Below are 14,606 nucleotides of genomic sequence, written 5' to 3'. Positions count from 1 at the left end.
ATAGATAACCTTAACCCAAATCAAAAAGTCATTCAGTACATCTTACAAAAGAATAAAGAACATTAAAGTGTATTTGTAGTCAAATAAATGTTGGTTTATTCATCTTTTGAAGAAAATTTGGTTTTGTTTTAGTCCTACTTTTGTCAAGGGAAATTGTTCTTTGTTATTCATTTTAATATGTGGAGAACAGACGGCAACTAAAGCAATAAGCCTTTTTGTTAGCTGTGTTTTGTTTGTTTTAATAAGCTTATTACGTAAGGATACCAATGTATGATTGGGCTTTGGAAAAATGTATCAATTATTAATATACTCTTTTGTTGAAGCAGCCAAAAAGTGGCATTTTTGTTGTTAGGTTATAAATATATTTTCAGGAAATATCATTGCAGCACATAGCATCATTGAGGTTAAAGCAGAACTAAGTAACTTTTTCACCTTAATAAATCCTTCTTGTAGTCCCTGTGAGGGTAATACAAGTGTTTATGGGGTGATTGGGGGGTCTTTCATCCCCCCTGCTGTCTTGCAACTTTCCTGCCTCCAAACCGGTGGCAAGATGTACTGCTTTATGGCAGCCCATTACAAACTGATGCTAGATTATGACCAGTTCCGTGGCTGCACACGGTTGTCTACAAGTTGTTTTCTCAAATGTATATCATGGCGGAGCCAGCAAGAAAAAGGCAGAGAAGAACTTTGTCCGAGGAACGGAGCAACTTCATGCAGTGGCAGCTCAGCAGCAACACACAGCAATCACACAGACTATGTCGTAGCAACAGGCATGCACACACACTCGCAACCCAGCGCTCCATCAGGCAGCACACACACAAATATCTATCTATCTATCTATCTATCTATCTATCTATCTATCTATCTATCTATCTATCTATCTATCTATCTATCTATCTATCCATTTTCAGAGCTGCTTTGTCAGCACACAAACAAACACATCACACACATTTCCACACTCCCTTCCGTTTTACTCCCACACCATTCATTTATTTTACTCGTCTCTCTTCCTCATACTGTTCACATGGTCACATGCGAGTATACTGTTGTATTAGGATTTTTCAGTGATCGGTTGCTACCGTCTTGAGAGAGCAAAGGTGCGCAAGTAGCTGTGGGGTGGTGCAGGTGGCAGGGGTTCAGAGTGTTTACAACAGTGACATAACCAAAAGAAACCTTTAGGGGGAGCACTAAGCGCAAGTTACTTCGTTCTGCTTTAAAGTATTAGGTGTCAGCTTTTGTACTGTTAATAAACATGTTAGCAAATGTCGTCTTTTATCAAAATGTCAAACCTCTGTCTTCCTTGTTTTGTCAGTAGCTGTGTTTCCATTACACTTGGAGATGCACAAAATCTAAATAGCGCAATAAAAACTGGTAATAGAAAAACCTGAATTTAAATTCTCTCTGAGAAAACATGCCTCAGTGCGTGTAGACAGAAGAGAAGACTGGGACATTTCTAAGCACTATACTTTAAAATTATTACTGTCCATCCATCTTCCTGCAACAAAGTCGCGGAATGACATTTCACAGGAGTTACGACCTACAATGGAAACATGTTCAAAGCGCAATTATACTTTGTTGACATTTGTGCTGACAATATTGCTTTTATTTTGCTAGTGAAGGCAGACTTTTGTATCATTCTAAATTGATGAAAATGTCAATCAATTGTGTCACTGACTGTTTTTGCTTGTGCAGAAAGTAATCTGAGCGAGCATTGTTGTTATGTTTGATATTATTTTTTTAAAGGAGTGATGGACAAAGGGAACAGACAAGGATGGAAGCAGAGACAGAGTAATAATAGTGTTTTGTCAGAGTTCAACAGAGGTGTCAGGGTATGATGCTTCTGTCAATAATGAAGACGGAATGAAGAGCTGTGTGCTAGGCCAGAGTCAGTGCAACTGAAGAACTATTAGCTGATGTTTGTGTGTCTATTTCTGACTACTACACATCGATTACAAATTTACTACATCAGCTTTTAATCGTTGGTTTTACTTCTTAATAAGGAAAACGGTGCGTTTGTTCAAGCCTCGTTTCCAGCCTATTTGAGGGAAAAAAAGGTCCCAGCAGATGGTTTTCTTACTGAAACGATGGATTCTGATCTGAGCTCAGGAGAATTAGACTAGTTTGTGGGCCTGTTTCTATTCCATCCCTTTATCACTGTCTTTCTTCCTCACCTCTAATGGAGTATTTTCTCTCCTCACCCATCATGTCTTCATCCACTTCCAGACAATCCTCTGGCTTTCTCATCTTTTTCTTCTCTTTTACGAGACGTTCTCTCTCGGTTCTTCTTCCTCTGATCGACAGGAGAGTATTGATTTAGACGAGATGGGGCGCCTGATAATGAGAGTCAGAGAGAGAAAAAAGAAAGGGATGGAGAACCGAGGGGGATGAAGATAGATTGGGAGAAAAAGCGGATTAGAGAAAGCAAAGGGGGGGGGGGGTGAGGGTTTTTTACTGACATGGCTTGCGAACTTTGGCAAGGGCTTGCAGGGGAATTCTCTGCTGGCTTCGGATCTGAAATTTACAGAGTATCAGACAAAGTCTCTGATCCAAATTCTGGATAACAAACAATAACTTACACACATGGTCCACTTTCTTAGAAAGACTCTCTTACAGAAAACATTTGTAACTCTGAGTGTGAAATTTCATTTAGTTGTAGTCACTTGTCAAAAATTTCCACTTAATTTAGTCTGAAAGCTGCTTAACATGAAACATTTGTAATCAGGAAAATCCATAGTGTAAACCACATATTTCAATAAGAAAGTTTGTTTTGCGCTCCACTGTTTATTGACATTGTCGGTAAGTTTCCTGGCATTTATTGTGGGGATGTGGAGTCATGGAGACAGATGCATAAAAGTGTTTTTATCATATCAAAGGGAATACTGGTAGAACAAAACAAATAATGGCAAAGAAGCACTAGAAATCACAGTAAGAATGAATTAAAACACTTCTACGCATCCATCTACAGGACTCCACATCCCATAATGCAATGCGAGAAAATGTCAACAAACTGAAATTTTTAGTATTTAATCTTTGACTCATTGATCTATGAGGCCTAGACCGTGGATTTATCTGGAAGGAAAGTATTAAGTAAGCTTGATTTTTGTCAAATAAATACAGAAACAATTGATCACCGACCAGACAATAGATTTATTTTTCTTATTGATTTGATAATTTGATTAATTTGATTGATGATGGAATCTTATTTTTTTTTAACCCACCTTCTTTTACTCTGCTTTTATTGTTTGATGTTTTATCTGACCCCTTTAGGTAAATGTGCTTTTCTTTCTAAACAATTGTCATGAGTCTGCTTATTTAGTCACTCCCTGTTCCTTGATTTTGCCTGTTCTTGTCCATGTTTTCCTGCCTGCCCAGTTTTCCTGCTCTCCACAGCTGCTCCTCATTCCCTCGTCAAGTCGGAGGAGGTTATATATACTCCCTCAGTTCTGTCAGTGTCTTGCTAGATTGTCAACCTGTGAAGAGAGACTTTCAAGCTCATTGAAATTATTGAGCGTTTCTGATTCTGATTGCAAAGTGGGGAATCTGTGTTCCTTTAATAAACAAATCCGATTGGGCAATATTTCAGTTATCCTCCTTGTTTTGTTTGGGGCCCGTTTATTCAGTCTGTTAGATATTTCAGTTTCTTCCTACGCCTTCCTGTGTTGCATTTGAGTTCTTCTGTATACCTGTGATAACAATGCTCTTACTTGCACAACTGTCTTTTTTCTAGGAGTTCGGAAAAGTAGGTTTTTTGTGTAGTGACTTACAAAAAGCAATATGCAGTGGGAGGGGGCGTGGCTTATGTCAGAAGATATGACTCTATTTAGGGAACATGTGGATATAAAGTTTATGAAGATGTGATTTCAAATGTGAAAGTTTGCTCCCATTATAGTGTCACCTAGTGGGGCACTTTTTGGTCTGTGTGGTCTGTGTGGTCTTCTATATTTATGCTGTAAATTTCACAGCCCTCAACACAATAATTCAGCTGAAATAAATGTTTGTTGTTTATGTTGTAATAAACCACACTCACTTTGACCAATTGTGAATAACTTCGAGGTATGGCCTCAGGTGCAACCCAAAGTCATACCCACCAAATTTGGTAAAAATCAGTCTTGCCATTTAAGAGATATACTGTAAATACCCTATATTTGCAGCGCCCCCTAGTGGCATAAATTATTCAGATTTGGCTCATACCCCCACAGTCACATGCCTACCAAGGATCTCAGATTTGGTGTTGTTAGCATTTATTTTGACCGAGATATGCAACAGTTCGCATTTTTATAGCTAGCTAGAAAACTTTACTCATTTTACATATCAGCTCATTCACCCATTCACACACCAATGGGACAGAGTTGCCATGCAAGGTGCTAGTCGACCACTGGGAACAACTTAGGGTTCAGTGTCTTGCCCAAGGACACTGCGACACATAGACAGGTATAGAATGGGTCTGGACCAACCCTCCAAATTGCACCACCCTCCTTTGCAAGGTTTAGCCAGCAGCACCACTTCTACTGGAGAAAAATAGAAATAATAATAAAAATTGGAACAAAAACAATAGGTTTCCTAGCACCCGCTGGTCCTGGGTGCATACGCGGTCCCCAGGACCATGACAGGCCAGCTTCCAGATACTCTGAAGTGATGAAAAAAAGATAACGTTGACTCACTATACTTGTCATCTTGACTTTAACTTTGATATCAATGACTCAGCAAGGGCTCACCCTAACACTTTTACCAATTTCTAATGCTGTTATTTAATTGGTACAAGGTTTTTTGGTTTATTTGTTTTGTTTTTTTGCAACAGTTTTCAGTTCATTAACCTGCAGCTCATTAATACTACCTTGCCTTCAAGATGCAAAACTTTGCATATAAAGTGTGAGTGAGAGAGAATTATTCATTAGCAAATGCAGCTTCAGTTAGTCGCTCCACTCAGTGCACAGAATCATTTCCTTTGTGTGTTTACTAATTTTCATTTAGCATTCGTATGCCACCAGGGCAGATAAACCAAGCCTAATGTCTAACTTCCCATACAAAGGTACCACTGTGCACTAACTTGCCCTTAACTCTGATAAATAAAGTATTTTTGATTTGATCTACGGACAAAAAAATGACACTTTTTATACACTTTATACATATTCTTTCTCATTTCTTCCTCATTTTTCCCCAAAGCAAGTTTTTGTTTAGAGCTTCTTATAAAAAGAATAGCGGAAAACCCTGAGGGTTCATATTTCAGCCTATCTTCTTCTGCTCCCTCATTGCTATTGAGTATCTGAGATGGAATGCATGTGTTAATTTTATCTACCAGGTGCTTATTTACGAGGATTTTTTTTCCCAGTTCTTTCCTGATTTTTTTTTTTGCCTCCTACTTAATACATATTCCCTTCACATGTTACATGTTCCTACATGTCTTCAAATGAATTTGGGTCAAAAGCATTTGACACTGAATTATAAATGTTTTAAAAATAAATTGTACATTTATGTAATAAAAGATGTTGCTCTACAGTGGGTAAAAAAATATTTTCACAAGAGAAAACAATATGTATGCGTTTATAATCATAACTCAAAGAGAGCTCAGCTAGTATGTGGAGTCCCTCAGGGCTCCATTCTAGGACCTCTTTTGTTGATTATTTACAATAATGTAGTTGAAAAATGTTTGTAAAATTACTTTGCTTCTTATGTTTGCCGATGACGCATGTCTTTTATTATTTCATGAAAAATCAGACAGTTTGATAAGAGAAGCAAATGATGAATTATCTAATATTGTATATGAGTGGGTAAACATAACAAGGTTTCTCTTAATATTCATGAAACTAACTTAATGATTTTTAGCACAAAAAACCTTTGCCTCAGTCAAAATAATGGGAATATGCTAAATGATGGAGTCAAGATTATTATAGTAGATAAAAACAATTTTTTAGGAGTCATTGTTGACCAAAAACTCACTTGCAAAACTCACTCTGAGTATGTTTGTAAGAACATAAATCCACATGTAAATTTCTCTTGTATGATGATTCTATGTTCCATTTTTATTATTATTATTATTATTATTACTTTATTTTTTCACTTTAGAATCTTTCAGAACAAATACAAACAACACACCATAATTAATATACAAAAATACAGAAGAAACAAACGCTTTTTAAAAATATACTTTTCATCTGAATCTATATTAATTGGGATTTTTCCTAATATAATGCTTTCTGATTTTAAATCAATTTTTTTTCCCAGTGTTGCTTCAACAATTAGTAAGGCTGTATTATTTTACAGATATAGAATAAATGTGAATAATTAGCATTTTCCTTTCCATAATTCCTCCAACATTTGCAGTTTGGCCCTTTACATTTACTCACACGTTCTGGAGTCAACAATTATCTCATAATTATTTTCCAAGCGAATTATCTCCAGAATAAGGAACCCATGGTTTTATGGACTCCAGCACAAATCAGTTCCCACTCATTTTAAGTTATTTGTGTATGAAACTTTTCTTCCCATTTTACCTTAACTGTGATTGCTATTCTCTCTTTTTGTTGCAATGAAAATTTAGCATAACTGACTCATAGCATTTTTTAGCTTTCGTATTACAATTATTTGCGATATTAGTTATCAGGGGATTTAGGTCATATTTAATCTTTCTTAATTTACTATTCAAATAACTTCTGACTTGTAGATATTTGTAAAATTGGTTTCTTGGTATGTTATATTGTTTGGAAATGTTTTGAAAAGATTCCACTTTTAATGTTAACATTTACAGAAATTGTTTATTCATGTACAGTAGGTATGTGCACTTGCCCACTGAGTTAGCAAATGTATTCTGTAATTTCTTTAAATGTTCTTCAAATTTTCACAATTATTCAACAAGGCATTGCATTGGTTTTCATCTGTCGTAATGCAGAACTTTAATGAACTCATGGACTTTGAAATATACAGTAGAGGCCCATCACTTTGGAATGATTTACCTCAGACTCTGCATTCTACATCCACTCTGACCTTTTTAAAAAATACATTTGCAGATATTGTTAATTTTGGGAAAAGTGAATTATTCTGTATTCATCTGTTGCTTTGTATATGTACATTGGTTAGTTGTAATTGGAATTGTTGAGGTGGCTTTATAAGACCCTGTGGTCTGCTTAACCTCTACCAGCACAATTACAGTATGTTTTACATGTTTGATTGATTTTTTTTTTTTTTTTTTTTTTTAATAAATTGCATGTGCAAACAAATAAATAACCCTGCTTCTCATCACTGTGTGCAGCCCGAGGAGCTGACCAATGTCCTGGAGATCTGTAACATTGTCTTCACCAGCATGTTCACCCTGGAGATGATTCTGAAACTGACTGCTTTTGGCTTCTTTGAATACTTGAGGAACCCGTACAACATCTTTGATGGCATCATTGTCATCATCAGGTCTGGAACCTAAACAATGGATTATTAGAGTTTAGTTAAAGCTTATCTATGTATCTGTCAGGGTTGGGGTCAATTATAATTGGAATCGCGTAATTGATAATTAATTACAATTGTGCTGTAATTGTAATTTTAAAAATCTGTTGCTGTTATAATCATAATGAAATTGTAATTGAGTTTAGATAATTTACTCTGTAATTGTAATTGCCATGAAAATTCTATAAAAATTGGCAAATATAATTCAACACAAAACTGGGGAACCATGTCACAGTTCTACTAATGTGTAGTTCACAATTATTAGAATATGTTTCATATCAAGCTTTCCCACATTTTACCATATGAAAAAATTGAAATCTAGGGGTATACTTTTTTGTCTGTACATGCTGTCAAAGGTCAACACTACAAGAAGTGCAATCATTATGAGACAGCAATGCATGTTTTGTTATTGCAATAAAATAAATTGATTTATTTTATTAGGAAGCGTAACAAGGTAACCAATATATAGGAAATAAATTAGAGGATAGATATTTGTTTTAGTTTATTTTACAGCTGATTTAGGACCCGCTATTATAAGAAATGCTAACAGAAAGTGAATACAAAAGACACGTTCAGGGGATTCATTGAACAAATACAGTTTAAAATCAGGCACAAGTCATACTTTGATGTAGATTTAGTTTCTGTGGAAAATGTTGACAGCCGGGATTTTCAAGTTTGACAATGTAACGTTTCATTCTCTCCTTGTGTTGTACACCCAGTGTGTGTGAGATCATCGGCCAGGCAGATGGAGGTCTGTCGGTACTAAGGACGTTCAGATTGTTGCGTGTCATCAAGCTGGTGAGGTTCATGCCTGCGCTCAGGCGACAGCTGGTGGTGCTGATGAAGACGATGGACAATGTGGCCACCTTCTGTATGCTGCTCATGCTCTTCATCTTCATCTTCAGGTGATTCACGTGGACTAAAATGGAGAGTTTTTTAGATGTGCTTAGTGTACCTTTAGTTAAGGCTGTTATCATTAGATCCAAAATTAGGGTTTTTAAAGTCTTTCGGCACAGCCTTATCGCAGACGCTCTCTACGCTGCCTTTGGATGTAAATGGTTGTGATCTTGGGGACCTGACGGCGCATGCGCAAACACGTAAAAACATGCAAGGGGAACATAGGCAGAGCAGCAACGTGCCGTTGGGAGGGGGCGTGGCCACCCTCTGCCTTACAGCGGAGTGAGACTGTGCAGCTGTTCCAGGAAATAGCACTCTTTAGTAATTTGGGCTATGAAATGCACAAGATGCGGACACTTTCAAACTTATAGTTACTGTAGGCCATTGGAAATGGAAAAATAAATAATTTATAATTATATTATAGTTAAAACAAATAATCAAAATATGAAGTCACCCTTGGGTAGGCACTGCCTACCTTGCCTACCCTGACGGCACGTCACTGCAGGAGAGTGAACCACTGCAGAAAATGTGTTGCCAGGTTGGGCTTAGATTGTCTTAAGGATGCGGTACTTGAGAGAGAGAGAGTGGAAAATGAACAGATTAATTGTCAGTCTTGGTCCCACTCCAGGTGTGAAATGACTGGAAATTATAAAAACTATAGAAATAAATCTATTCAGGAGCCACTAAATCAGTGTTTTTCAACCAGCCTGCAATGTCTGAAAAAATCAAATAGATTTTTTGAAATTTTATAATTTATATTCTTTTTTTTCTTAAACAACTGTAATTATATATATATATATATATATATATATATATACTATATGCAGTAAAAATAAATAAATATTTAACCTCAAACATGATCAAAACCTAATTCTAGAAAATAATGTATTTGGGGTCGGCAGAAATTCTTGATATCAAAATGGGGTCACGATCCATAAATGGTTTGGAACCACTGCACTTTTTTCTATTTATTTACAAAATGAGATTATTCAAAATGTGTGTTATCACTCGTTCATTAAATCATTATGCTCTATTGTTGTTTTTAAATAATTTCCTAAGCAAAATGTTGTAGTCGGTTAAAGGAGGTACTTGGATTCAGAAATAAGAAAAAGGGGTGCTTGAGCCCAAAAAGTTTGGGAACCACTGGTGTAGGCTACAATTTGATGGGATTTGGTTAGAAGTTCTGTCTGGCAAAGCAGAGGAGACTGCATCATGTGTGAGGTATTTCAAACAAACACTAACACAATGTAGAAGACAGAAGATACTCATTCGTGGACTTTTAAAATAATTTAGTCAGTGTTCTGTTGGACAGTTCTAAGGGTTTGAAAGGATAAAGCTTAATTAGCGTATCTGAGCTAACGACAGTAGGTTGTAGTAAACACAATTAAAATATAAGAGTATTATTAATGTACAGTTTGCTAATTTATGAATAGGTTACTTTGAAGGTTATCTGAGGGTTATGGTTTAGGAGTACATTTCTGCCGAAAAAACCTGTTTTGAATTTGAAAAGTATCAAATTCTGAAACAAATACATTATATTTTGTGGATCAATACTTTTTTGGTAGAGGAGATTCTATTATTACTAAATAAATATTGTACCTGAGACACAGGTAACTGAGCTGTATATAACAAAAGTTATTTGTTGTTGTCACGACTTGGAAATGTGGCGATGGATGACCCGAAGACATTGAGGCAGCAGGCAGGCGTAGCGTTCATAGAACCAGTCCATGTTTAAAGCTGCTATCCGGAGTTTCTGAGAGAACATCTCAATGTCCCGCCCACAACAGCTCTACTTCCTCCCCTGCCTCTGCCAATCTACCAGAAGCTACGCCTCGACATTTCTGCACGCGCATAGCGAAACAAAAACAAAGCTGCACAACTACATAAACAACACATTTATTGTTAGAGTGCCATACATTTTGATTAATTACCTGTCCATGAGAAATGTCACCAAATCCTGGTCCGTTTGGAATTCTTTTAAAAGCAGCTCCGAGATAAATTCTGTTGTGGTCACAAAGACGTTTATCCACAAGCTTTGTTCCCGGACTTTTCTTTTCTTTTTTAGTAGAAGCTTTATATGTTGGCAATCATGGAATGGGTAACTGGAGTTTCGGAGCACTCCTCCATGACGCTATGCTGCTTAGGGATACCTTTTTGCTATTGTGACGGTGCACGTGCATCCACTTTGATTGACAGTGGCCCGCTCCAGGAAGTCGAAGCCTTTCTTGCATTTGTATAGGGGTCTATGGACGAAGGAGGGACCTATATACATGAATGTATATGAATGACCACCAGCAGTAAATGGTAAATGGTAAATGGACTTGATTTTATATCGCGCTTTATCACCACACTGAAGCAGTCTCAAAGCGCTTTACATATCAGCTCATTCACCCAATCACTCTCACATTCACACACCAGTGGGACAGGACTGCCATGCAAGGCGCTAGTCGACCACTGGGAGCAACTTAGGGTTCAGTGTCTTGCCCAAGGACACTTCGACACATAGTCAGGTACTGGGATCGAACCCCCAACCTCTCGATCAGAAGACGACCCTCTACCACCTGAACCACAGTAGACCACAGTAAAAGACTAGTTGGGTATTTTTTCGCATTTCAAAAGAATCATACATGAACATAGCTTTCTCAGAAACTCCAGATATCAGCTTTAATAATTAAACTAACAAAAAAGCAGCACACAAATAGGGTAACATTCACAATGAACCAGCAATCACTCAGTGCCCAAACATTCAGCTCAAAAGTGAGGGAGGCTTGATTGAGAACAGGTCACACCTGGGTGGAAAACATCAGGCAGCCTGGAAAGATCCAGTTGGTCAATTTTGACCTCCGAGGTAAATTCGTTTCATTCGGTGATCTCGGAAAACATGACCGGCCACAGCAATCTTATGTTTGTTTTTATATTTTTCAAGGACCAACAATGCCTTTTGGGGAAATATATTAGCTTCTTGAGGCTAAAGGAGAGAGAGAAACATCATACATGCATCATTGAAGCAATGAATTATAGTGACTCAGAGCGGCGTTCAAATGAAGAGAGCAGGAATGGAAATGTCATTACAAAGTTATTCTACACTTTTAGTAACACAAATACCAAATTAGATGACACACAATAGTAAAAGTTGAGGAGAAAGTGACTGTGTACATAAAACGGTGTGCCACCATTCTGCTAAAACGCCATTCTGAACAAATCGGGATGCTTGGATCTTGCCTGAATTCCCTAGTCGGGCTCTTGAGCTCAAGGACCTTTTTTTTTTAATTGCTAAAATCACACAGCACAACATTTAGTTCTTATGTTCTCAGCCTTTGACTGTGCTCCTTGTCCCGTGTACGTATGGCCCTGACATCATACACACGTGTGTGTGTGTGTGTGTGTGTGTGTGTGTGTGTGCGCACACCTGCCAAGCTTCTTCAGCACAGCAATCAAGCAATAAGTGCCAAGACAGATGGCGGTTAAATTTCTTAGCCAGCTAATGCTATCCTGACCAGGTGTATTCAGCCTTTTTTTACCATCCCGTGTCACTTTCAGGCAGTTCACACAAACCCTTGGTAATTGCCTGGGGAAAAATATATACTCATACAGAAAACATAAACGTATTACAAGTTGCTTTATCTGTTTTATAATATTTATTACAAGTACACATATTGCAAGAATGTAACACATTTATTGCCTACAGCGGTTTGCTTGCTGTTTTTGATTTTCAACGTGTAACTTTCTTGCTTGCAGTATCTTGGGGATGCACATATTTGGTTGTAAATTCAGTCTGAAGACTGAGGCGGGAGACACGGTGCCTGACAGGAAGAACTTCGACTCTCTGCTTTGGGCCATTGTCACTGTGTTTCAGGTGACAACAGTTTGATGCCACACTTTGTTTTGCCACTTTAGATAAATGTGTTAATGCCGTGCTAATATATTCTGTGTTTGTATGTTGTCTTGACATTGATGTAGATTCTGACTCAGGAGGACTGGAACATGGTGTTGTATAACGGCATGGCCTCCACCTCTCCCTTTGCAGCTCTCTACTTTGTCGCGCTCATGACATTTGGAAACTATGTGCTCTTTAATTTGTTAGTTGCCATCTTGGTGGAGGGATTTCAAGCTGAGGTAAGAAACACGTCTCACTTGGATATAATATTACACCTTCAGAAGCAAAACTAAATAATATTATACAACAGTTAGTCTCAACCAGTTGATTTCATTGAACGACAGACATTCCAAGAATGCTGATATAGACCAACAACAGCACCGGGACGTCTTACGGATCTCATCATTTCGCTGCACAGCTGATCTAAATACCGTTAATTACTGTTACATCTTGGGCTAAACACCGCAGTACACTGTTACTGCATTTACGCTGCATTTGTGAACAATGCAGATTTATTTTTTTTAAGTCTGATTTTCGTGATAGTTCATATTACATATTCAATGCATCTTCAATCAGTTTGGAGGATGAACGGAATGTGACCCTGAAGTGACCCGCATGAGCAGAAGAGGTCCTAAGCTGACCCATGACCCAACAGTGTTTACGGAAGTAAATTTGGAGGCGTCCATTCTAGGACTGTGTGTCGCACTGATAAATGTTCTTTCCAACAGAAGTCAGCACTTAATAACCTTACCTAACCTAACCACTTCATAAGAGCCAGGTTTATCGCTCTAGCTGTTTGCAGTGTAGCCTGGCAATAAGCCACACCCACTTCCTTACCTTTTGTAAGAAAGTGGGTATAGTAATGCGGCCGTTTGTACTCACGTCCTCGGACAGAAAGAAACCGAGCCAATCAGAGCCGTACAGAAACGTCATATCTCCTGCGCCAAGCAGTGTCAAAACAAACATGGCGCCCACCACGAAGAGGACGTTTGGTGCTGCTGCTCTGCTCTGTTTTAAAAGCCCTGGATATATCATTGAAACCACAACAAGAAGAGGCTTTAAAACCGTAAGTCTGAACCGTACTACACGCTATTTTCCTCTTCCGGCTCCGTTTAGGGAGATGGCTTAGCTATCAGGCTTTGGTCGTACGTCCGTTCTTCGATTGTTACTCTGTGCGTGTTTGTTCTGCCACGCTCAGCCCCCCAGAACTCAAATGCCTGGTGAGTGCTTCAAGACTGATCGCCTGAATTAAACATTGAATAATACAAGGAGATAAGGATGGATTCATGTTTACAACAGACGGTTTGGCTGCGGAGTCGCAGTCAACAGTGGTGGGATAGGTGTGTTAGAGGCTTCAATGATGCAGAGTTCATTTTGAATTTTCGACTGATAAAGGGAACAATTAATTATTAGATTCATGATGTTTTCACATGGTGATGACGTAGGAGTCAGATACAAAGCGCCTCGGCTGTCCAGACTGCAGTCACATTGCAAAAATTGGATAAGTACTGGCTTTAGGACCACATATAAACCACATATGACCTGAGTCAATTTTGAAAAAATTGGAATTGTGCTGTTTAGACTGTGTGTAATGGATTTTGGTTGCATTTGCCTGCAGTATGAATGTAGCCAAAGTGCTCTCCACTTGTGGAACTGTTTTTGTTTTGGTGGAGCCAATATATTAAATGAACAAACAAATATTCTCTTGTCATTTTTTACTGTTAACTAATAAAATGCACTTGTAAAACTGTTGTATGAAAGCAATATCACACTCAAGGTTGTGCTGTTGTGATTATATACGGCACTCGGTCTTAGGCCTTGTGCCTACGAGTGAATCCCACCAGTAGTAATATTTCAGCACAACAGCACTCCCTCTCCTGTGATATTTTTTTAATCCCAGGCGTATTGAAATGATCAGAATCAGAAAACAACAGCTAAACAAATACACCATGGTTAAGGAGAGCTTCTATATGCAGTCCAGTTGTTCCTCATTTCAAACGAAGCACACCTGGGCTGCATGGCCAAACGAGTCGTTGGGTTGTTAACGTTGAAAAAACAGCAGCACCAACACTAGAAACAGGCATCTATCTATAATGCAAGAAAGGTCTGTGTGTGTGTCCGTGGAGCGAATATCTCCCCGACGCAGTGTCTGACCAACCTGAAGCTTTGTAAATGGCTTGCGCATACCACGGGTGTGTGCATTCACAATTTTTGAGTAATTTGGTTAATTGTTGGTGTTCTGGCTATCAAAAGAAAAGATATAGATATATATAGCCCATTCAATTCCCCATCCACACTGTGGAACTCTTAATGTCAATATGAATACATACCTCCGACCGGCACTGTACAAGTTACTATTACACTATTTATACATTAAGACACAGTCAAATTCAAAAGTAGA

The 14,606-nt window shown here is 38.1% G+C and overlaps 1 protein-coding gene across 1 annotated transcript in view; it reads left to right on the top strand.

The window, feature by feature from the left end:
- The window catches only part of LOC114468623 (voltage-dependent T-type calcium channel subunit alpha-1I-like), a 189,142-nt gene that overhangs the window by 102,655 nt on the left and 71,881 nt on the right, over positions 1-14,606 (top strand). The window contains exons 8-11 of the mRNA XM_028455624.1: positions 7,247-7,398; positions 8,151-8,336; positions 12,067-12,184; positions 12,289-12,444. Coding sequence (XP_028311425.1) covers positions 7,247-7,398; positions 8,151-8,336; positions 12,067-12,184; positions 12,289-12,444 — 612 coding nt within the window. The remainder of the gene's footprint in view (positions 1-7,246; positions 7,399-8,150; positions 8,337-12,066; positions 12,185-12,288; positions 12,445-14,606) is intronic.

The sequence above is a fragment of the Gouania willdenowi genome, chromosome 8 (assembly GCF_900634775.1).
Source record: "Gouania willdenowi chromosome 8, fGouWil2.1, whole genome shotgun sequence".
Lineage (NCBI taxonomy): Eukaryota > Metazoa > Chordata > Actinopteri > Blenniiformes > Gobiesocidae > Gouania > Gouania willdenowi.
Note: the sequence above shows the minus strand (reverse complement) of the source record. Positions and strands in the feature narration are given on the sequence as shown.